The sequence below is a fragment of the Aulonocara stuartgranti genome (assembly GCF_965226115.1).
Source record: "Aulonocara stuartgranti genome assembly, chromosome: 9".
Classification (NCBI taxonomy): domain Eukaryota; kingdom Metazoa; phylum Chordata; class Actinopteri; order Cichliformes; family Cichlidae; genus Aulonocara; species Aulonocara stuartgranti.
This window is the reverse complement of record NC_138960.1, coordinates 14,781,294-14,807,052: the sequence shown is the minus strand read 5'-3', so window position 1 is coordinate 14,807,052 and position 25,759 is coordinate 14,781,294. Positions and strand designations below refer to the sequence as shown.

Here is a 25,759-nt window from a genome sequence, read left to right as displayed (position 1 = left end):
TTGCTAAAAGTAAAAAGCCTGCAAATAGTAAAAATGGCACCATAATCACACAGTAAATTTAAAATGACTGACATCATGTTAGGTTTATGCTGTGGTCCCTGAACCTCCTTGGCTTCTGCTCCAGCTTCTATCTACGTGTGTTTTTGCTCTGCTCCTGGCTTTGTGGATTTTGACCCTCTGTTCCCTGTGCACAGGTTCCTGGATTTCCTCCACCATTGTGGTGGGTGTGACCTTGAGCGTGAGAGTGAGAAAACTGCACATAGTGGATATTTAGACCCCTTTCCATTGGACCCCCCTCCCTGGAGCCCCATTCCCTGTTTGCACATTTGCAATAGCGTCTTCACTGTAAATAAATGCACTGACTGAGCTCTCCCGAGTGTGCACCTGACTCTACCAGTCCATTAGTCTTGACAGTTCAAGGTGATGATACAAGAGTTTTTCATATGTGTGGCTACAGAATTTCATACATGCAACTTATCAGGAATAATAAACACAGTAGAATGGACAGTGCCGGCATTAAAACCTGCACCGTGGAGCCTTTGGTCAATAAAAAATCAAAAGCTTCCCAACCTGCTTTAAACTTTTCCTACATGATGACCTGATCAACCTTCTGCACCGGGTTTTTCTTTGTTTGTTTTTACGTATAAAGCCTGTAAATGTCAGTAATTACACAGTCAATTCAGTTTTCTGTTGGATTTTGGGTATGTCTGCAAGAAGTTGTTTTGTTCATCTTGGGATATTATATGCAGCCAAAGAATTTCATGCACGCTGATCCCTTCAGATGGAACTCCTAAGCATGCGCTTTGAAGTTAAAACTTCGGTATTGTTTTCATGAAACTCTGAAATTTGCTACAGCACCCTGGATACTGTAGCAAAAGTTTAAACTTTTAGAATATTAAAGATAAGAATGACAAAATATTATCTAAATCTGACAATTTTCCAAGAAGGAGTTCATTGAAGGACAAAGCTTAAAGTGCCAAAAATGATGCAAAAATGTGACACTTGGATCAGGTATCGATCCAAAACTTACTCAAAGACCTGAATCTCAAAAAAATCTCAAAATGTCCTAAAATCTTAACAAATGACAAAATGACAAATGGACAATTTATTCATTTTACTCCGGTGTTGTTCGGTGTTGACAGCATTAACATAGCACGGAGGAAGCTAACTACAAAGGACCAGCAGTTTGGAGGCTGTAAAGAGTTTTGACCTCAACACAAACTGTGGTCAAACACACTGAAATGACTGAAAACCTCCTACAATTTTTCCCCTGTTGGCTTCTTTGTCTCTCTTGCTCTCACTTGTTCAGTGTAATACTTGTTGGAAGAGATATTACATTACATTGTTGTTGTCAACTCAATTAATATGATTTCACCGCACCTCTTGCCAAGTGTGATGCTTGTGCGTGTCTGAGCAGTAAAAGGAGGTGCCACAGAGAAACCAGTTCAAGTGTAAAATGACAGCAGCAAGTAGTAAAGACTCACAATGAGTTGAAATGACACAACAGGTGAATAACAAATATGCTTATTTTAGTTTCTATTTGTTATTGTACGAATTAATACACTTTATTCATTCATACAGTTAGATACCATTTGTTATGTAAGGCATGACTGCTGAATTAATGCTCTTCCTCTTCCTTATGGAAAGGAACACAGCTTATTAACAGCTTATTAACTTGACACCAGGCAGCAGGAAAAACTTGAAACTAGAAAAAGTGAATCCCCAAATGTCTGTGAAGGTTCTCAGTCATCCAGGTCATCGTAGTCAAAGGAGCTTGCAAAGAAAAGCGTCTGGACTTCTTTAAGTTGCTTGAAGACGTTTCACCTCTCTGAATCCCCAAATCAAAACAGTTAAGTGGGCGATACACACATATGACCCCTTACATCTGAACTGAAGATACAATTAATTTAGGATACTAATGATAAACACAGCTGTTCCATTGTTGCCCTGGACCACAAATTCATAAAGATTTAATACAAGTGGTGAAATCATTCGTTTAGATTAGCCTCCACAAACTCTCTGTCCTGTGCATTCCAAAATCCAACTGCTGAGCTATTCTGAGCATGTTTCAGAACATGATCTCCGGTCATGTCAAAGGCATTTTTCTCACAGTAAAACTTGGAGCAGAGATCTATAGCAACGATATGAGACTTCATAATAAACTAGAAGGCTATCTGTGTTTTTTCAGCGCAGAAATGAAACAATAATCCCTGCAGCACAAATCTCAAAGAGGGAAAAGCTCTTGTTCTTCAGGCCCGGCCCCGCCTCCTCCTCCTCCTCCTGCTTGCAGGGGACAGAGAGGGTAGAAGTTAAGCAGTCAGCTCTCTGCCATTGTTCTTGTTCTGGACGTCTGCGAACGGGACGGGTGGCGCTGGTCGGGTACCGGACGGCAGTCTGTCGTTATGACGGGCTCCGGTCCGAAGCTCGGGGTCCTGCTGCTGGTGGCGGTTCTGCTGCAGACTGTGGTCGTCACCATCACCGTGCTGCACTTCACAACGGCTCTCAACTCGGTAAGGAAGAATTTAAAGTTCGGACAGAGGAGTAAGGGACGCGCGGAGGCTTTTACGCATGGCCGTGCTTTGCGCACAGCGAGGCGGGGGCAAAGTTGATGCAGCCGCGTTTTACTTCATTTTGCTGCTGACTTAATTAGAGTTTTAATGCGCAGTTCAGCGGTGACAAGTTCTGGAGCAAACCACTTTAATTAGTTTTGCGCTCTGGTGTTGCTGCTGCGCTCCAAAGAACATATAGCCCACTTTTAATTTATTTTTCTTTTTTTCTTTTCTTTTACACATTGTAATGCAGGTCACTTATGCTGCTCTGGAGTAAGGTTTGCACAATGCAATGTCACGCAAACATACACACCTTGTTTTTCTCTGCAGCTGCAAACGTAGAACAGAGAACAAGGAAGTTAAAAAGAAAAGCAGCAGGAGAGGTGGCCTGCAGATCATTTTACGATCATCTGTGACTGTCAGGAAGAGTTTGTACAGACCTATGCGCCTGAATTTTTGTGAGTGTGATTATGCTGCCCTGACTGTACTTTTGTTGAAGTACATCTGAGAGTCCTCTGCTCAGATGGATTCAGTCCAGTACAACTCTCAGCCTTTGTTTACAGTAATCAATCATTAACCCAGAGATGAGATGCAGCAGCGATATGTGGAAAATGAAACTTAAACACATGACAAGGAAGGAAAGGGATGCATGCCAGGAAATTATGATGACTCAGGTTCTAAAGCCAACTCTTTAGACAGTAATTGTTTTAGTGTGGACAATGGGCATTTTTCTACAAAAAAAGAGCAAGAAAAATTGGTGCAATTAAGTTAACATCAGCATGTAAAATTATGTTTTTAAAGCGAACAGACCTTGAAAACAACTTTTGGTTTTGCAAAATGAAACCACAGAGACCGTCAGGTGTGTCAGGAATGTTTGATGGGAAAATAAAGAGACATTGCTCCACTTGTTCCATGCTATACTTCATACCGTCACTATTCGCAGATAAAGGAGACTTTTGCCAGGAGCAGTGTCTCCTGTCTGACGGGCACTGACCTGCAGAGCATCACGGATGTGCGAGGGGATCTATGCTGGCAGGTCACTCAGCAGGTTCACCTCCTCATCGAGAAGGTACAGTATCACGAGGAATTATTGCTTACTTTTACCCCCCAGAACTTAACTGACCTATAAAATCCACAAACTGTATGTAAACAATGAATGCAGCCACTGTGGCATTACTTTGAAATTAAATTAAAACTGTGAAAGAAATCAGGGTGCTTACTTTAAAGCTACAGTCTAAATTAATAGGGAGAAAGCGTCTTAACTTTAAGCTGTCAGTGGGATGTAAAAACATGTAGAGAATAAGCAGCAAATCTGATAAAACCCTCTTATAATGTTTGGCTACCTTGCCCCGAAATGAGGTTTAACACTGAAACCTCTTAGGGGATCATTTTGACCTCATCCTGCAGGAATACCAGTGATGGCAAATAAGCATTTCTTAAGTTCATTTTCATTGAAATGTTCAAATGTTGTTACACATTGGACAAAACAGTATTTAAGATGAAGTATTGAGGGTTTTGCTTGTTATACAAATAACTAACTTCACTAATAAACAAGCAACACAACAGCTAACACATCTAAATAATTTCATTATTGTAGAAGAAGAACGTCACTGAAACGTGTAAGAGAAATGGCGTTAGTTATGCTAAAATAAACAGGGTATAAACACAGTGTGCTCATTGTAAAAACATTTTAAATCTAAACCTCAAAGTGGGTTTCAAAGTAATATAAACATTTTAACAGATTCATTATTGTAGACGTTTGACACACACTCCAGAGCCCCACACTGACTACACGATGAGTAAACCAGTATTAGTCATGAAATGTTATCATTCGTTCATTAGAGTGCCGACACAAACAGCAACTCAACATATGCTGAATATGCGCCATGTTTATGCACACTATGGATACAGGAAGCCAAGAAAAAGTTAGAATACACTTAAATACATCTTTATATTTAACCAATAGAGAGCTGTGTCTGCTACCACACAGCAGAAACCGCCTCTCCTATTCACATGCACAGCAACTTGATTGGCTTTTAACTTGCTGCTCTGAATATAATGCCTCTGACGTCACCTGATTCTTTCTAAAACCCTCTTCTGAAGCCTCAGTGATAGCATTTTGGCTGATGCCATGCTGTTCTTGTTGTTGCTGCATCCATAGACTGTTTAGTTGTAACCTACAGACACATATATCAGATAATTAGTACTTAGAAACAGTGATAAAATACCAAAGAAGAGACAAAGACTTCCTGGAAAAGCTGCTGGTATCCAGAATCCACATATTAGCAGAGAGCTACAGGCTACCTGACACTCATCAGACGCACAGCCCTAACTTTAAGCCTGGATAAACTTAAAATAATTCAGGTCTCATAAAGCTACTATGAAGGGTTCAATAAGTCACTAGAATAAAAACAGTTTTCAGTAAACCTGTTTAAATCTGAAGGTGTACATGTTAAACCTGGGAGTTACTGGGGGGACTGACTCACTTTAGGAGCCTCAAGTGGTCATTAGAACAGCGGTCCCCAACCCCCGGGCCTCGGACCGGTACCAGTCCATGAGTCGTTTGGTACCGGGCCGCGAGAGTTGAGGCTCAGGTGTGAAATGTATAGTTTTCAGGGTTTTTATCGGTTTTCAGCGTTATTTTGTTATCGTTTTTATCGTTTACTCGGTTTTCCTGGGTCTTTTCATCTGTGTTATGAATAAATTTTCTTTTTTTCGGTACCGGTACTAGTTTTATTTTGTTGTATTTATCCGCGACACCTTAAAGGCCAGTCCATGAAAATATTGTCGGGCATAAACCGGTCCGTGGCGTAAAAAAGGTTGGGGACCGCTGCATTAGAGGCTCTGCAGCTTCTGGCAGCTCAGAGTTGCTTTCATGTCTCAGCTGCAGAGTTTTTCCGCTTGGTAAAATCTGAAAATGAGCTGTGCATATCGGTTTCAGCCGATCTCTATTAATGACTCGAATGATTTGGCCAGCTGCTGAGATTTCAAAACTTAATTTCTTCTCCTTCACTGCACTGCATCAAAAACTCCCCACCCACAGGGCTTTGGAGACATTGCTAACCTCCTACACTCCTCCCAGCTGCAAAGTCTGAAAAATGCTTACAAAGCAAATGCTGAAGAAGGTTTATTGTTATTTTTTATTCCGCGGTCCCTTATTTAATTGAACTCCGCACAGCTGGAGTTCAATTAAATTTCAAGCAAAGAAAATTTCAAGCAAAGTTTTACTCTTGATGATAAACACAAGAGGGGCGCCACGGGAGAGCAGGAGTACGACTAAAAAAACAAGGCTTCTGTTTAACAGGGCTCCATTGTTATCCTAAAACTATTAATTTATTGTTTTCCATGGGATTCATTGGCAGAAAGAAAAATGTAGAATAAAGGCAGCTTTATCTCTTAAACTCAAAGAGGGGTCATTATTATTATCATTATTAGGGGCTTCCTGGATATTCGCTGAAGAAAGAAAAACTGAAATGATCCAAATCACTGCCTGCGGATGCACAATGAACTCCTTCATAGCTGGAGATGTGATGTGATCCTGTGTGGTTTAATCAGCACAGGAATGCATTCACCTGCCCTGCCCTGCACTGACACACACACACACACACACACACACATACTGGTAAAGGTGAATTGGAAGGACAATTTTTTCAAACAAGATTTTTGCAACACTAAACGGACCCCCCTTTCCGCTTGTGCTAGATAGATGAAGTGCATCTTTAAAAATCCCATTTGAGTTGTACAACACAAATCTCACTTCAAAATTGTGAAAAACACACCAGAACTCAAAATATAAGAACCTGACAACATGGTGTAATAAGAGGACAACACTAATTAGGTAACTTGGCTCCTCCCCCTGACATGAACAGTAATTGTCAGGGCTAACTTTATTAACAGGACAAAGGCCATACACATACACAAACATGTATTTTGTGTGTATTAAAAGGGCAACAGGTGAATAAAAGGAACAAATTGAGTGCATTTTACAAAAACAGGATTGTTTTGTTAACAGAAATGAAAATAACTGGCAATATAAAATTATATGTCCTCTTAGATCAGATGCACTAAAACAGTGTCAACAAAATGAATTTACCAATCTTCTAATAGTAAAATTCTAAAATAAATAAATGAGAAACCAAAACATACAAAATATCTTTTGTAACTCCTCCAAGAAGTACTTTGGAGTTATGTAGACTCCTCTACATAGGATTTTCTTTTTTCTTCAACGACACGCCCCGATTCCTCACAAAATCTCTGATGTTTTGAATAGAACGACCAGCCAGAGCAGGATCTTCTGCAGTTTTGCATTGCTGGCATTCGATAATAGTGGCCAGTTTTCCTTTTTTGATATGTTCGCCAAAATACTTCATTATCGCAGCAACCTCCGTGGGAGACCAAGGATGCTTTTTGACCCTCCTTGCATTTTCCAGAGAAGCTAGAAGCAGAAAAAAATAAATGTAAACAAACTACTTTTTAAACAATTTTTAAATTAAAGGGGACGTATTATGCTCAATTGTGTGAGTTGACATGGTTGTAGGATGCAAAAATATAATGGCGATAATCGGCTTCCTTCAAATAAGCCGAAGAATTGAGTTCTGCACACACTAGTTTTACAGCCCTGCTAAGAACAGTTAGTGTTTAGTCTACACAGCCCAAAGACGGCCTTTGCATTGTCCACGAGGACAGGTGCTGAGGCTGTGATTATGCTGGATTGTGCAAAATACACTACCTGGGACCTAAAAGAGCTCCTTTTTTAGTTGTTGAAAACCTACACTTAAGGAGTCGGGAGGCAATTCATAACCAAATATACATACAAAAGCAACAAAAAAAAAGTGGGTTTTGCATAATATGTTCCTTTTAAGGTGAATTTGTTGTAACAGTGTTTCTTTGGTATAAATCCTGTAATGCTGACTGTTTAAATACTTATTACAATGGATGAATACATTTATTTAAATGTAAAATTCTGAAAGGTAGCCCACATTAAGTCAGAATTCCAATAAATAGCTATGGCAAATCACTATGGATGGAGAGCATTTTATTCCACACACCGTTATACAACAAAAAACATGTATAGCATGATATTGTAATAATTTGAAATGTATAACATATACTCAAACATTTCATATATAACTGTCTGACTCAAATGTTTATTTAAAAACAAGGGTGGACCCTGCCTGACCATGAGGTGGGCCTTCAGGTTTTTTCAGTGAACATAATTTTCTTCAAGACGTTCAGGTTACAGCCCACAATTAGCCAAACCAGCCCAAATTTTCCAATATTATCCAGATTCTGCCTATGGGAATAAGATGATGTTCAGAGTATGGAGATAATGTAGAAGCCCAATGGTTGAGGAATCCTCAAAATTAAAAACCCAAATCATAATATGTTCTCATTGCTTTGTTTATTAATTGTTTTGGTGCATTGCTGTTTTGAAAATGATAAGTATTTAAATGTATTACAGATTAAAACAGGCATAGGGAAAGTAATTTAAACATTTATCCCATTACTTAATACAAGGTATTGTTCCACATTGAATGTGATTTATGTTTTACCTTACCAAGTAGGTTAATATAATTGTCTAACCAAGTTGTAGAATTATGGTACGGTCCCTGGCAGAAAGATGAGCATAGTCACCATACTGGCTTGGGTGGTGTGGATAACTGGGTTCAAAAATGCATGAAGTTTACATTTGTGCTTAAGTGACTTTTGTATGCATGTCACCATTTACCAGATTGTTCATTTGTTTTCTTCTTACTGCTTGGCTTCATCTCCTTGTTTAGTATTCTGTTGGGTTCAATGACCTTACCCGCTCCATTTTTACTTTGTGCTGAAAAACAAAACAAAACAGTAAGCATATATTTGTTGTATTAAATCTCTTATAATGTAATGTCAAATGCTCCTGAATGTGGTCAAGCAACTAATGGACCTTGAAATCTTGAATATGGTTTCTAAGATAAATCCAGAGTCGCAACTATGACTTTTAGTTTAAGGTGACACATGTGAATGTGGAATATGGCTAGAGCTATTACAGCTGATATTAAAAGATACAAGGCTGAATTTTTCTCCAAACAAGACTCCGGTGTAGTGATGGATTTCCGGCTCTTTTTAGAGATCCGGCTCTCTCGGCTCGGCTCACTAAAAAGAGCCGGCTCTTTCGGCTCCCGAACCGGCTCTTCAGGTTATTTTGTTGCTTTCATTCATTTATTATTAACAACAATATAAAATTATGCACAAAATGAATTACTAATGTTTAAAAACGTGTTTTCTATGTATATATGTTCATTATATAAATCTGCTTTTATTTATTCACTCCACATAAAATTTAAAAAATAAATTATAAAATACAAAAACCTACCATTTACAATTTAACTTTTAAAATTTAAACTTTAAATTTAAAAATACCAAGTGCCCAGTGCTCAGCTCAGTGGGTAGACACACTGGCAGCTTCACTTATATCACACTTAATTCACTGTGTTTTATCTTCCCATCGCACTGATGAGTGGACAGTTTTCAGGTGCCCGTGCACCGGCTCTATATGATATCCTTTTCTTGCAGACTCTACACTCTGCCTATGTATTGTCAGTAAAATTTAAATGGTTCTCGATTTTGCTTCTTTTCTTGGTGTCACTCATTTTCTTTACTCCACCTTTCTAATGTGACGACATTGTCTCTTGTTGTTGCTCCCGGCTCTCTTTCTCTCTCTCTCCCTGCTGCTCTTTTCGTGTGCTACTGCTGTTGCGAGTGTAACTACCGCCCCTAGCTCCTCCCTCTGCTCAGAGGCGGGAGGGGTGCAAACGCAAGGCTCTGTTTGCGCCCCTCCCGTCTCTACTCAGCGCAAACACAAGGCTGACGTGCAGCGAAAAAAGTGAGAGAGAGGGCAAGAGAAAGTAAAAAAAAAAAAAATCCACGGCTTCCAATAAGGAGCCGGCTCGCATCGTTCACTTCAAAGAACCAGCTCTAAGAGCCATTTCGTTCGCGAACGACCCATCACTACTCCGGTGACTGGTCAACTTTCCACTCACCACTGATTTACTGTAGAAAGAGGATGAGAGCGTAGAGGGAATACTTCAGAAGCGCAAACCAGGTAAATAAAGAGTAGTAGATCAGCCCTCCACACACCAACTATTTTCATCTCTCTTGATTAATCTCATCTCCTTCTGTCTCCTGCAGGGCAGCTTCCTTCCTAACATCCTTCAACAAACCTTCCTCACTGTCCCTTGTTTGCACATGCCCAACACAACCTCAACCTGGCCAATGTAGAACAATGTAGACATTTTTTCCAACATGTGCAGTCCCAATGATATTGTTCTTCCTAATCCTATCCATTCTCTCCACCCTCAAAAAGAATCCCAGCATCTTTGCTTTCCCCAAACTCACCTCCAAGAACTGCAATCTATTAAGAACTCTGCTGCCCCCTTACTCTACTGCACTCACTCTAGAGACTATATCACCACATCCTAAAAAGAACATTACTGGCTGCACACTGACTATAGTATTGAGTGCAAACTCCTAATCAACTTTTAAGCCTTCAACAACCTCGCCCCCGCCACCCTGAGGGATTGTCTTTACTGTCACTCTCCCACAACACTGCTAACACTAACCTCCTTACCCCCATCATCAAAATCATAAATCTGAGGGTACAATCCTTTGCCACTGCTAATTGCACCCTCTGGAACTTCCTCTGCTCATTAGATTCTCTCTAGAACTTTAAATCACAGCTCAAAATCACCTGTTCAAACTAGCATTTCCTACCTGACCATCCTCCAAAACTGACCTTTCTATTCTGTTGAGCTGGTCTTTAGAAAGATCCTTGACTTTCTTTAAATTACCATTTGGACAAAGGTAACAATCACTGGAAAAATGATAGTAATGAATTATCTTTTTTTTTTTTTACATAAAGATAGCAAAGATAGCAAAAGTGTCTAGGAAGTAGTTACAAAGGTAAAAGCTTCAATAAATGATGACAAACACATACCTGGAGGTTCCTTGACAACTTTCTTCATCATTCTAGTATCTATAGAATCTGTAATAAAGTCTATTAGTCATGTGATTTCATAAATTGAACAAAGTTGAGACTAATCACATTGTACTTACCAATCTGTGGATATACAAGATTTCCTTCATTGACCTCACGCTCCGCTCCGACCTCCTCACGCTCCGCTCCGACCTCCTCACGCTCCGCTCCGACCTCCTCACGCTCCGCTCCGACCTCCTCACGCTCCGCTCCGACCTCCTCACGCTCCGCTCCGACCTCCTCACGCTCCGCTCCGACCTCCTCACGCTCCGCTCCGACCTCACTTTCTTCACTTGAATCTGTCAACTGTAGGTTATCTAACAAAATAAAAGATTGTCTTAATGAATTATAAGGTTATAGTGCAGGAAACGTGTATAATTCTTAACCTTAACACCACTTTACCTTCGATTTCAATCTCTTCAAGTGTTTTGCCTTGAAGGCTTTTGAGAGACCCTTTCTCCATGGCAATCAGTAGTTTGGATATTTTGGCAAGCTGGGTAGTAGCCTCTGGAAGTCTATAATATTCGCGATGAACACGAATATCATGACCTAGGAAGTTGGCAACTTGGTCTAACTCGTGATTCTTGAGGTTTAAGATCTGAGACAAAGTTGCGACATGTTTGCGCAACTGCGTTGAACGTAGGTGTTCAGGGTTTTCAGCCCCACATTCAGTCGCATAAATCCTCAAACAGTCCTGTCCTCTGTAGGGAGTCAGACAATGAGGTCTAGCAAACAGGAATATGTTTTCTGCCAGAACACCACAGTCTTGTCTTTTCTCTGTCAGCCGTGTTATGGCATTCACCATGTCTGGTGAAAGTAGCACTGCAACCTTGCGTCCTCGTTTACCCCTCAATTCTACACGACTGAAGTGTTGACAAAGGTAAAGTTCAAATTTTGTCAGTCCAATTGCAACATCCTTGTGCAGGGTACTAGTGTCTCTCTCCTGGAAGCCATTCAGTGTCATCTTTGAAATTTCTCCCCCTCTTCTCCTGTTAAATAGTATTACATTTGCCATGGTAGCTTTACAAAGTTCACTGTATGATTTTGGTGAACTATGCTCTTCCAAGTCCTTCAGTGCTTGTTCTGTAGTCTTCTCCAGATGTCTATGAAGACGCTGAACATCTTCTGTGAAAGGAAGTGTGGAAGGCTTGTTGAAGTGCCGCTCGTTTAGTGTGGTTAATGCAGTATGGGAGATGAGTTCTGACCACTTTGTAGCATAAAGGGTTTTGAAACTCTGGGTTGACTTTATCAGTGCACTGTCTTCTGCCATCAGTGCTCTGCAATGTATAATATCACAGACTTTCTGCAGTGAGTGTCCCAACTTTAAAGCAAGGCTTGGAGTCGAGTAGCAGTTCTTTTCTTCATCATACCCACACACCTTCTTAACAGCTTTGATAACCACATTGAAATTTGCAGGTCTTACAGCATCCTCAAAAGTGTGTATTGAGCATTCTTTCCGAAGTGTGAGCAGAAGTCTTCCACATTCTCGGAGTGTCTGGCGAATGTAGTCAAATTTGGTGGGATCTTTCCCATGTTTGTTAAAGAATGATTGAGCAAGCTGAAGAATAGAGAAGTCACTTCGCACAGTAGAAGTTATTTCATCATCTTTCATGACAGCTAATATCTTCCAAACACCGGGGGAAACTTGCTGACACAGAGCTGACTCACTCATACAGGCCAGGGACAAGACCTTTTTTCGTCCCCCCTCTGAATTGGCCTCCACTGGTTTTGAAGAACATTTACGAACATGTCTCCAAAGATCTCTTTTAAGATATAATGCCTCGCAATAAATGCAGTGAATATAGTCTTTTCCTTTGTAGGGTTTTTTTGATGTGCGTCTGGTTTTTAATGATCCAATCCCACTTGCGATGACCTCCGAGTTATGTCTGTGGTTTCCTTTGTTTCGCAGCTTAGAAAGCATTTTCAAACGGTCTTTGGACTTCTTGGGAAGACTTAAAACTCGAGCAACATCTGCATGTGATTTCTCATGAGTTTTTAAATGACGTGTAAACTTTGTCTGTAGTTTTCCACAAATGTAGCAGTATGTTTTGTTTCTTAGTGAGGAGGATGTTTTTAAGGAATCTTCAGCCGTAGTATTAGAGTCATCAACAATGCCTTCAGCATCAGACTTTTCTGCTGTGGCAATAACCCCTGATACGTCGAGCTGTCTTGTGCCAATTCCATCTTCAGATATTGATTCGGCATCTTCTGAAATTCTTTGTCCTACTCTCTCTAAAAAACTTTCTAGGCGAGGTCTTTTCGTTTTGCAAGCAGATTGACTGCTGGAGATCTCAGAGTTCTGTACTTGTTTGCAACTTATATTTAAAGGCTCTGATTTGTTGTCCCATGAGCTGTCTGAGTCAGCTATAGAATCTGGCACATATTCCTCTTCTGATGAAGCCCCCTCACTTGAACTATCTTCACTAAAGACCTAATAACAATCAAAAACACAAAGTAAGACTTTGTTTACCTTACATATTTTACTGAGAAGAATTCTGCAAAAACACTTACCTCTGGAAGAGGTTCAGTGAGGTTCACCTTGTGGCTAACATAACATCTTTTGTGCCAGGACTGGTAGCAAACTAGACAGAGAAAAATTAAGTTAATAAAAGAAAGGTAGTTAAAGCCGCTTTCCCCAATTTAAAAAAACAGGCTAGATGGAAGCATAAACACAGTCAAGAAGGCTCCCCCCTCCCATTGGATATTATCCATAGGCCACACCCCCTGGTGTGCTTTGCTGCTAAACAGGCCAGTGCATAGTGTGGTGGAGCCATGTTAATGTAGAATTTAAGGAGTCAGGAAAGACTGTTCTATCGTTTTTCTGGACTGAGCCATGTTATTGGCTGATGGTTTTAGACAAATGCAACAGAACCACTTCATTTTTTTTTCTTTAATCTCCAAACAACATTTATAGCTATGCTTTGTTAAAATGTTGTTATGAACATGAAAAAAAAATATGTTAAGCTAACTTGTTTTTGCAAATTGGGTATAGCAGCTTTAATAATGACATGGTAAGTAAATATGTAAAAAGTGCAGATGTAAAAGGTTCATTATGAACATATATCATATTTACTTATGGATTAGTTTTTATAGTGTTCCTTATGGATCATATTTAAGATATTCTAATGTACCCAACCTTCCATAATTAAATAATTACCTTCACATCTCACACCACTCCATTTCAGAGGCGAAAAAGGTCCTCCACATGCAAAACATTTTTCTAAACTTGACATTTCGTCAGGGACTAGATCATGATCGCAGTCCTGTTTGGTAAAAAAAAAAAAAAAAAAAAAACAGTGTAATCAAAAACAAAATTCATACTTTTGTGATGTAAAATATCACAACCAAATAGTTGTTTTGGTTCCTCTTTAAAAAGGAGTTAAGGACGGAAGAAAAAAAAAAAAAAACAGGTTCAAGTGTTACTAAAACTATTAAATCAATTTTTGTAACTTTTGCAATGCAAAATTTAAAGGGAAAAATACCTGCTGTATATAGATCAATTTTCAAAACAATTTGTTCTTCTAGGTTTTATATTATGGTATATATTACAAAACCACAATGAAAAGAAAATTCATTGTGGACCCACAACACCCAAAAAAGATTAGACTTACAATTTGTTCTTTCTGAAATGAGAAGATGTGTCCAAAGTTTTGACTGGGAGTGTAAAAAAGTATAATTAAATCATGAAGTCATGAATCCATCAAGACATAACGGATGGCCTTTACACAACAATGTTACATAAATGTGCTTAGCATTAACAGGAAAGAGTTTAGCGATTGTTTCGGTTGTATTTACATGCTCCTTCCTATAGTAAGCTTCATTCTTCCTCCTTGATCAGCTGAAATTCAAATATGCGATCTAACTACATCAGAGTTCATTTCAACCAAGCCGAGAACTACGTCTTTATGCAAACCAGATTTAGGGTTGGGGTTTCATACTTCTTGTTTCAAATCTCAGTCCTCCTAATGCGTGCATCTTACTTGGTCAAGATAACCAAGGACCCACATACCTCAATACTGCCTAATAACTAGCACCTCAGTCTACAACTAAAACAATCTGACACTGAAACTCCAATTTACCTTTGTTGCGTCGTTAGGAGAGGAACTGGCTGCATTCTCATCCACAGCCTGAGATGGCACCATGTTGGATTTCTAAAGAAGAAGCGTGAATAATGAATGGCAGTCTTTGGGTCTAGCCAAGATGAATACAGTCCTCCTAATGTCTGGACCTGTCCAGTTGAGTAATACACAGGACCCGTGTGTGTGGGCGCACTTGTAGGTAGAACTCAGTTGTTTATACTTCCTGTTTCAAATCTCAGTCCTCCTAATGCGTGCATCTTACTTGGTCAAGATAACCAAGGACCCACATACCTCAATACTGCCTAATAACTAGCACCTCAGTCTACAACTAAAACAATCTGACACTGAAACTCCAATTTACCTTTGTTGCGTCGTTAGGAGAGGAACTGGCTGCATTCTCATCCACAGCCTGAGATGGCACCATGTTGGATTTCTAAGGAAGAAGCGTGAATAATGAATGGCAGTCTTTGGGTCTAGCCAAGATGAATACAGTCCTCCTAATGTCTGGACCTGTCCAGTTGAGTAATACACAGGACCCGTGTGTGTATGCACAATTGCCAGAGTAACTCTCATTGATCTGAATTCATTTCTAAACTCAGTCCTCCTAATGTCTGGACCTGTCCAGTTGAGTAATACACAGGACCCGTGTGTGTGGGCGCACTTGTAGGTAGAACTCAGTTGTTTATACTTCCTGTTTCAAATCTCAGTCCTCCTAATGCGTGCATCTTACTTGGTCAAGATAACCAAGGACCCACATACCTCAATACTGCCTAATAACTAGCACCTCAGTCTACAACTAAAACAATCTGACACTGAAACTCCAATTTACCTTTGTTGCGTCGTTAGGAGAGGAACTGGCTGCAATCTCATCCACAGCCTGAGATGCCACCATGTTGGATTTCTAAGGAAGAAGCATGAATAATGAATGGCAGTCTTTGGGTCTAGCCAAGATGAATACAGTCCTCCTAATGTCTGGACCTGTCCAGTTGAGTATTACACAGGACCCGTGTGTGTATGCATACTTTTCAGTATAGCCTTTATTCATTTAATACTATTTATACTTATACTGTACTATTTACATTATACCTTGCTTCTCCATGGCCAGTTGGAATCACCATAGTTATAGGTGATTTCTTCTCCTGGACCAATATCTTTGATTGCAAACAAACAGAGATGGGGCCTTCCATCCACTCTGGTAACTGTCATTTTACTGTTTGGATTCACATTATCGTCATTTACAAGTCTGCCAAGTGAGCCGTCCTCTCTGGTAGCATCAACACTAAAACAAAAAGTATACAATAACAATTACACTCTGTAAAGAAAGTCATTAAGTATATTAGGTTGTAGAACGTCTGAATAACATTTTAATATTCAATTCAAAATATTATTTGAATATTATAATTTGTAAACCTCATGTATTTTATCCTTTATCAAAGCAGTTACATACCATAACTGTTTTCCATTGAACTTGAAATCAAATATGAAAACCTTGAGTGCATCATGGTAAAGTTTCATTCGGTTTTCTTGTTCCTCTTTAGTTATGATTTGTCCTCTGTACTCAAAAGGAAAATCTCCCTTTTGAAATGACCGACAGCTGAACACACCGCGACCTAAAGACACACATCAAAAACAAATTGGGCAATAAACTATAAACCATTTAATTAAAATCCTTCTTGTTTTTAAATATGTTTTTTATTTGATTATATTGTATTATTTATTTTGGAACATGTAACATGTTCATAATTCCTTGGGGAAAGACAAGGAAAAAATAGAAATATAATAATAATAATAATAATAATAAAACAAGTATAATTATATTCGTGATTATTAATTTTCTCATGCATGGTATGCTACAAAAAAACTACAAAAAACATAAAAATTTCTATTTTGAGAAGCTGACTGCATTCTTTGGAATCAACTCACCTTTAAATGAATCAATATACCTCACATCAAATCCTGCCTTGTCTTCACCTAAGGAGCAGTAATACCTAGCATCTTGTATGGGATTTATTTTAGCTCTCCGTGGCCTTGTTGCCACCATCCCCTGCAAAGATCAGGTATTAATGACTTTAGAAATAACACATTATACTACAAAATGTATGTAGACATAGAAATAAACAGATCGAAAAATCTATTTATGTTGGGGAGAGCTCCCCTAAAGGTTCCAAATATCTGTGTTCCTCCTATCTTGTATCACTGTGTGTCAGAGGCTGCATGCCCTACCTGTGGAAGTTCTGTTTCGTATATTTTATTTGGTCTAAGGTTACTGCAAATCTTAATGAGTTAATTTTCATATCCACATTTCCTTAACCTTTTATATTTCTTAAAGTTATAAATTAAAATAATGATTTAGTATGGTTGAACAATAAGCATATTTGTCCTACAGTTTTTGTTTCATTTGTAAAATATTTTCTGAAAACAGATCTCACTAGTTTTAAAACCACAAGTTTTGTGATGCTAAAACCAAAATTAATCAAACCAACAGCAACAGAATGTCAAACTTTTGCTACTAGCATGCTGGCTAGCTAAACTGTCAAAAATTAGATGCTTTGGTGTATCCGAACGTAATATAATAACCTATATTACTTTGCTTTATTGGATGAATATATTTATATAAACATCATGTGTAAGGGAATTTGTATGGTTCTCACCTGATCTTCCACGAAAGCAGTAAGATAAAAGCTGTCTCATTAAATCCTCATGTCGTGCACCTGAACTCTTTAGTGTCCTCTTCTTCTTCTTCTGCTCTTTAAATGTTCATGGTGGTTGGCAACCAGCGTAGATGTACATTAGCGCCCCCATAGTGCTGAGGAGTGGATATCATTGGCCAAGAACAGTGGATTAACACTGGGATTCTTGCAAATAGAATGCTATGATGTAATAGAGTTAAATTGCTCTAGTGCATTCTGACATAACTCACTTGGAATATGTAGACTTAATAATACTGTATAAAATGTAATTTTTCCAAAAGACTGATATTTATGCTTCTAAATTTTTAAAGAATGAAACAAAAGTAGTAAATGGGGATGATGAGTTTTAGTAACAACTTCAAAGTTATTTGGCTAAAAGAGTTTTAAAATTCAAATAATTAACTTGGACCAAAAAGGCATATTATTGCTACAATGAGATTGGTGAATAAAAATAGATTAGACCACAGATATTTAAGTATTGCAGCAATACAATTAATTTTCATGACCTTAAGTGTTTTTGTGATGCTTTCTTTTTCTTTTTAAATAGTAAAAACTCATGACATAATTAGGACAAAGTTTATAATGAAATAGAAAAATCTTTATTATTGTGGCTGGTCTGGGATGCTGCTGCAGGTGAGATGGACTCACCTGCATTGTATCTACAATCTGTTACAGCAACCGTATAATTATTGTAATTGTTGGACAGCGCGAGGGAACGACCGGCTCAGGTGAGCCACAGGCTGGTGCGCTAGCGGGATGGGGGTGCCGCTGGAAGCGTGGGCGGTCCCTGGAACCACCTCGTCACCAGCGCCGCTAGATCTACAGGCGAACGCCCAGGTAGTCACTTCCCCGTGGCTGGGCTGGGGCGCTGATGCTCCAGGCCTATTCCCTCGCTTGCTCATGGAGGGGGGGGGGGAGGTGGCTCCTCGGTCTTAGTCGGGGGAAGAGGGTATGTGGCGGGGCGTGTTCTGCGATGCCGCTGCATGTGAGATGGACCCACCTGCACGGCATCTATAATCACACCACGCTGGCTTAAAACTTGTGCTCTGCTTGTGGTGTTGTTTGTGGTGATGTGTACGGCAGACACAAACATACCTTCCCACCCTCATACACACAACCACAAACACTCGGCCCTCACCCAACGTGGACACAGACATAAATGGACACTGTACACACAATCACACTCCCCAAACATTCTCTACATCCCAGGTCCAGGTATTCTTGCCCCGGAGGGGGAACTCATACCCAGACCCAGATGTTGCCCTCCTCCCTGAGGTGGAAATCAAGCAGACCGTCCCCGGCTCCGCAGTGGCAGGGGGCCGCTGCAACCCAGGCCTCGATCAGATGGCCAATTCCACCTTCAGGCCCCCCCGCCCTGACGGCTGGCAGAGAGTGGGGCTCTGTGAAGACCCCATGCCTCCCTCCGCTCGCTCATATGTAGTGTTGCTGCGTGCTGTTCTAAAGTGCATTTAAAACACGGGAGGAGATGTCATCTGTTCTTTTGATATTCATCAGAACCCTGGCTGCAGCATTTTGGATCAGCTGAAGACTTTTAGTTGCATTATGTGGACTTCCTGATAGTTAAGAGTTATAGTAATGCAGCCTTGAAGTAACAAAGGCATCAACTAGTTTTTCAGCATCACTCCTGGATGGGATGTTTCTAATTTTAGCAATATTACGGAGGTGGAAGGAGGAGACCCTAGAAACCTCTTTCATGTCAGATCTAAATGACATGTCTTTGTCAAAAAATAACACAGAGGTTCTTTGCTTTATTACTGGAGGCTAATTTAATGCCATCCAGATGAAGGGACTGACCAAGTAATTTGTTTTTCTGAGCTTCTGGTCCAAAGACAACTTCTGTCTTGTCGGAATTCAAAAGGAGGAAGTTTGAAGACATCCAGGTTTTTATGTCTTCCAAGCATGCCCGTAATCTTTATAACTGATTAGGTTCATCAGGATTTAGGTGTGCATAGCTATGGAAATTTATCCCATGCTGTCTAATGATTTTACCAATAGGGAACATATATATAGTAAAAAGGATCAGTCCAAGTACAGAACCCTGTGGTGTACGCCACAAGTAACCATAGAGGTTGAAGAGGATTTATCATTTACGTAAACAAACCTTGAGTCTGTTGGACAAGTAAGATTTAAACCAGCCTAGTGCTGTTCCTTTGATCCCTGCAACATTTTCAAACCTTTCTATGAGAATATTGTGATTGAATGTGTCAAAAACAGCACTGAGGTCCAGTAGAACCAGAATGGTCACCAGTCCATTATCTGAGGCCATGAGAATATCATTAGTAACTTTCACCAGAGCTGTTTCAGTGCTATGATGAGCTCTAAAGCCAGATTGAAACTCTTCAAACAGGTCGTTATTGTTTAAGTGCTAACACACCTGATTGGCAACTATTACCTCAAGAATTTTAGATATGAAGGGAAGATTAGATATAGGTCTATAGTTCATTAAGTTGTCTTGATTAAAAGAGGGTTTCTTAAATAGAGGTTTAATTACAGCAACCTTAAAATCCTATGGTACGTATCCATTTTCTAAAAATAAATTCATTATATCCAAAACTGGAGCAACAATTAAAGGAAATACCGCTTTAAATAGTTTGGTTCGGGATTAGGTCTAACATGCAGGTATGTATGTAGACCATGTCTACATACCTAAATGTCATAGTTCAGCTGTGTGCAGGCAGGAACGAGGAAAAGGACCCAAAATGCAGACTCTCGGAGGACTGGAGTGAAACTCAAAAACGGCAGCTTTATTGCTGGTTGGAAAATAAGAGACAATACAAAACTAATCCACGGGGAGACACACAGCACAGGATTAGTGCCGTTTACGACGCGACAGGGAGCACAGAAAATACAGGGCTAAAATACACAGGGCATAACGAGGGGAATGAGAGGCAGGAGGTGAACACTGGTGGGAGACATCAGGGCTAACGAGACCAAGGAAGCAAAACTGAAAACACTGACATGAGACAAAGGCTGTATCCCAATTCAGGGTCTGCAGCCTTAAAGTACGCAGCCTCAACGATCCTCAAAGGCTGCGTACTCAAAGACCGCTAAGGCCGGAAGTAAGAGGCTTGTGAAATGGGACGGTCTAGCCTCCATCGCGCTGCCCAGGTTGCCTAGCAACCATAACACCAATCGCTGGAAACGTTTCATACAGTTTTGTTTGACAGAAATGAAAGAGAACATATTTTGTTTGTGTGTTTGTTTCTACACGAGCTTTGTGTGATTTAATAAGTATCTGAGGCTGAGACCACAGGACTGTAAAACATGATTGTTGGCCTTCATATTTGTACTGCAGTCATTTAAGATTAGCTAGTAAATAACAATTAGCTAATGTTGTTCATGAGACTAAAGTCAGTGTAAATATGATATGGCCAATATTATAGTTATTATATTAATCATCATAAGCCATTACAGCAGTGAGTTTGAACTCTCAAATCAAATCACTTCTACAGCACATGTGAGTGAAATTCATGTGAGTGAACTCTATGTCAAATATAGTCATGTAAGGTTTGGTTCCAGTTACGACCCGATTGCTTCAGCCCATAAAGTGATTTCTTTAGTCTATACACCAGTTTATTAGTCTCACTTGATTCTGTCTCAAAACCTTCTGGTTGTTGTATATATATTTCTTCATTTATTGGTGCGTGTAGATAGGCGGTTTTTACATCCATCTGGTGAACCAACATATCATCCTGAACCACTTTCTGCATCAAAACTCTCACACTCGATAAATTAGCAGTCGGTGAAAAAGTCTCCTCATAATCAACTCCTTTTGTTTGACTAAAACCTTTAGCCACAAATCGAGCTTTATATCTGTCTGATCCGTCTGAGTTCTTTTTAACGGCATAAACCCATTTACCCCCCACTGCTTTCTTACCCTCTGGTAAAGTGGTTAAAGTAAATGTGTCATTCTCCTTAAGGGATTGAATTTCTTCATTCATCGCTTTTTCCCATTCTTTTGACTCACTTGACACAATAGCTTCACTAAATGATGTGGGTATTTCACACAACAATCTGTAGCAATAATCAACACTAGTTTGCATCTGTTCATTTTCACACTCTTTCACATCCGTGATATAATCACTCAAATAATCAGGTCTCTTTCTGATTCTGGATGGATAACGTGTAGCTCCAGCATCTACTTTATCCTCAGTTTTAACCTCGGACTCAGTTTGACTGCTTTCACTACCATCTGGAATGTCCTCATCCTTCGTCTGTTTGGGTTCACCATCTTTTCTGGATTCATAAACCTCATCTTCATACATCTGATCACTCTGTGTTTGTTGATCCATTGTCGCGGGATTTAGTATTTTTATCAATCTGTGCTTTTCAACCTTCCCGGTTTTTGGGAAATAGATCAAATATGCTGGACTATTTTTGTCATATCCCAAGAAAACACCTTTGTCGCATCTTGGATCCAGCTTTCCCCTATTTTGTTTATAAGCATAGCACAATGATCCGAATTTTTTCATTCTAGAAAGATCAGGTCTTTTTCCAGTTAACATCTTATACGCTGTCTGACCTGTGCGTTTGTTAAAACATCGGTTCCTAATCACTCCCGCGGTTTGTACTGCATATGGCCATAAAGACTTTGGCAATTCGCTCTCAACTAACATGCATCTCGCCATGTCAAAAAGTGTACGCCAGTTCCTCTCTGCTGTTCGGTTTTGATGAGGCGAATATGGCGCCGAAGTTTCCTGCCTAATGCCGTGTCTACTTAATAAATCTCTGAACTGACTGCTTGTAAATTCAGTTCCATTATCAGAACGAATGCACTTGATTTTCCCATATGACGCCACATCTGCAATAAATCTTTCAGTTGCTTGAGTTGTATCACTTTTGTGTTTCAGATTATATACAAATGTTGCACCTGAATAATCATCAACAAACGACAAAACAAACTTAAACCCTTCTTTAGAGTTTGGCGTAATCGGACCAGCCAAATCCGTATGTACCAACTCTAATGCTGCCCTGGCCTTTTCATCCGGTTCTCGGTTCCTAGTTTGAATAAACTTCCCTTGTATACAGGCTTCACATTGCATATTTTTGTTGATTTTACCCTTAATTTCCATTCCATCAACGACATTTTGCAGATTTTGAACATCCTCATAATTACAGTGTCCTAGGATTTCATGCCACGTTTGCATATCAAAACATCCATTACATTTATCTTCAAACTCTTGCACAGTGTTTATAAAGAACAGTCTCTCGTGTTCATATATAGGGAATTTTGTTCCATCAACATGTTTAAGAAAACTGTCCCCGTGTTTGAAAACCACAGTGGCTCTGTTACTAGTAGCTGCTTTTACTGACAAAATGTCCTGTGGGAACGATGGAATGTAGAGTGCTTGTTTCAATGTTACCTTGTGGCTGCGTCCTTTACTGTCGATCATACTTATCTCAGCATCTCCTCGCCGCTTTGCAGCTCCTCTGCTCCGCCTTCCGTCAGCCAACTCTACACAATGAGCCTCGGGTTGAAATGTGTCATCAAAAGTCTTAAAACTCTCGATCTTCGTGAAGATATGTGACGTCGCTCCCGTATCCACCAATAGCTGGTTATTCAGCATCTCTTGGCCGCCGTCCGGGACCCTCTGGGGTTTGGAGCCCGTCTTGAACGCGTAGTCCTTCTCCACGACCCCTCTCGCTTCATCCCGTCTTAGCTTCCTTCTACAGGTCGCATCTTTGTGTGTACTACTCCGGCAAAAACTGCACCATACTCTAGATCGGCACGTTCTTGCAGTGTGTCCCTTTAGTCGAAAATTTAAAACACACAATCTCATTATTCTTTGATCTTCGGTCATCTGCTCGCCATGAAGTAGAATCCTGGTCTGATTGCACTTTTGTCCTCATTACGTTGTCATTAGTTATAGCCACACGCATTCGCTCGGTTTCTTCATAACTTCTGAGTTTTACTTTAAAATCTGAAAATGTGATTTTTGCTTCACTCTGTGTAACGTGCACAATCAGGGGTTTAAACGTCTCTGGTAGACCTTTCATTATCATTGCGATCAGAAGTCCATCAGTTAGTGACTCACCCGCATTTTTTAACGCTGTGATAATTGCTTCTGCTCGGATAATATAGTCCGTCACACTTTCATTCTTTTCATTTGTGAGAGAAGTGAGTTCGGTGTACAGACTTATGATCCTTGGCTTGCCCACTCCTGCATAATGACCTCTCAAAATTTTTAGGGCCTTCCGTCCGTCATCAACTGCATCTCTCATAACTAACGATAAACTTTTGTCATCCAGAAATTGTATCAACTCTGCATATGCTTCTGCATTTTTGTCATCATCTTCACCATCGGCTTCTTCATCACCCTCAGCCTTTAAGATGACATCTTTCAAACCTTGTAGTCTGAGATGACCAAGGAACTTCGTTTCCCATATCTCATATTTCCTTTCATCTCCATCAAATTGCAAACGGGAATATCGACTGCCCGACTCTGCCGTGCGTCTGCTCATGATGCACAAAAACGCTTACTCACTCAATCGTGCCAAACTTTTAACACCTGCCGGTAACTTGCGCAGCGGAAGCGTGCTGGGCCCATAACCTGTTAGCAGAGCTGCTCTGGGCCACGTCATGGCTTAATATTTTTGAGGGAGAATAAAAAGTCAACACACATATCTTATTTCTGATGGAGGACTCTGCCACTACACTTCTCCAGTCCATTCACAGTAGTCGTTGCATGGTGAGACATGGATAGGAAGTGGGCGGAGCCTTTTACCGTCATTTTATTGTGACGCAAAGTACAAACACCTGTGGACACACAATCCAACAGAAACGTTTCCAGCGGTGAGTATCATGGTTGCTAGGCAACCTGAGCAGTGCGACGGAGCCTAGACCGTCCCATTTCACAAGCCTCTCACTTCCGACCTTAGCGGTCTTTGAGTACGCGGCCCTTGTGGACTGCTAAGGCTGCGTATTTTAAGGCTGCAGACCCTGAATTGGGATACAGCCACAGAGACAGAACACCAAACCATGATAACCGAAACATGGGAAAATAATAATCAAAACTGTACACTAAGAAAGCAGAACAACAAAGCATGGAGCAGCAAAAAACCAAAACACAGACAGCAATAAATACAAAACACACAGTGAAGGGAAAGGGTGAACACAAGACCCAGGGAACACAGATAAACGTGAAGGCAAGAGGACCTAAAACAGTGAATAAAAAATAACCACAAACTCAAAATGCTGGGTCGAGAGACCCAGGACCATGACACCTAAATGCATTGAGTTGCCACTATGTGATTGCCCAATTAGTGAGTAGTTAACGAGCAGTTCGAGGTGTACCCAATAAAGGTCACTCTTTTTTACATTTGTTTTAGAATTGCAATATCCTCTTTACACAGGGCCAGGAAAGCATTTCCCCTTGAAAAATAAGATAATAGAAAACAACCTATATTTGTATTCACTCAGGTTCTCTTCATCTAATCTGATAACAGATAAATGAGAGAACAAACCAAAAAATAAATAACTTATCAGTCAAATACTTTTTCATACCACTTTGTAAGTACGTAACTGTATTTACTTAGTATAACTGTGAATAATTACACAAAACCTTAGTGTTTCATATAAAAGCAAAGCTTCATATGTCTTCTTTCCAACAAGGTAAAGCAGGCTTTTATTACAATTAAGTTCAACATACAGTGGTTCATTTGGTGTGGTCATTTTGGAACATTTACCAGTTATCTAACCCACATGTGAATTGGAAGGACTGTGTAAGAATTGGCGGGACAACTACACACAAGCCTCATTATTATTCACACATGTGTGAATATTCATGAGGTCCTGCTATTACACACGCTACCACCAGGGACACTCTTGGTGATACACAGATTTAACACAAAATCAAGTTTATATGTATTAAACCGACATCTTGATTTTTTTGTTTTTTTAGGGTTAGTGGACCAATAGAAACCACTCTACGTTGTTAGATTTCAGTCAAAATTAGCAGGACACCGCCTCTGTCCTGTTAATTCAAAATGTCCTTCTAGTGTGGTGTGTATTCAGACGAAATGTCCAGCTAATACATGTTTACCAACGCACACACACACACACACACACACACACACACACACACACACACACACACACACACACACACACACACAGCAAACATATTCATTTTCTTTTGCTTGCTATTTGTGCACATTGTTTGTTTTCGTTCCCTTCTCTCCTCCTCTGACTTTGCTGCTCTGCTAAATACTTCGAGTTGGATTTTTTCCGATTCTGCTGGTTGATTAAATTTAGTTCAGAACATAAACAACACAGAGACGGTCTGATCCAGGACGTTGGTTCGGGTTTTTAAACTCGGAAGGAATCTGAATTTACAGTAGCATTTCCTCTAAAAACACACTCAACAGGCAGGTGAATGGTAGAAACCTAAAAAACACCCATAGCTG

At 39.9% G+C, this 25,759-nt stretch overlaps 2 protein-coding genes across 3 annotated transcripts in view; one reads left to right on the top strand and one right to left on the bottom strand.

Moving 5' to 3' along the window:
• The first annotated feature begins 2,291 nt into the window (after positions 1–2,291).
• The window catches only part of LOC309713681 (tumor necrosis factor ligand superfamily member 10-like), a 31,517-nt gene continuing 8,049 nt past the window's right edge, over positions 2,292–25,759 (top strand). Inside the window, exons 1-2 of one of the 2 annotated variants that reach the window (XM_082545483.1) lie at positions 2,292–2,510; positions 3,493–3,618. In XM_082545483.1, coding sequence (XP_082401609.1) covers positions 2,403–2,510; positions 3,493–3,618 — 234 coding nt within the window. In that variant the 5' untranslated portion in view covers positions 2,292–2,402. The remainder of the gene's footprint in view (positions 2,511–3,492; positions 3,619–25,759) is intronic. The other variant, XM_082545482.1, reaches the window with a different exon arrangement.
• Positions 6,389–23,815, bottom strand: LOC309714557 (uncharacterized protein; the record flags this gene model as incomplete). The annotated part of the gene is made up of 15 exons (XM_082547101.1): positions 6,389–6,984; positions 8,278–8,376; positions 10,525–10,572; positions 10,644–10,880; positions 10,966–12,994; positions 13,075–13,145; positions 13,721–13,826; positions 14,643–14,714; positions 15,004–15,075; positions 15,472–15,543; positions 15,729–15,921; positions 16,090–16,252; positions 16,566–16,686; positions 22,717–23,044; positions 23,583–23,815. The coding sequence occupies 15 exons, from the start codon at positions 23,813–23,815 to the stop codon at positions 6,749–6,751; spliced, it is 4,080 nt and encodes a 1,359-aa protein (XP_082403227.1). The 3' UTR covers positions 6,389–6,748.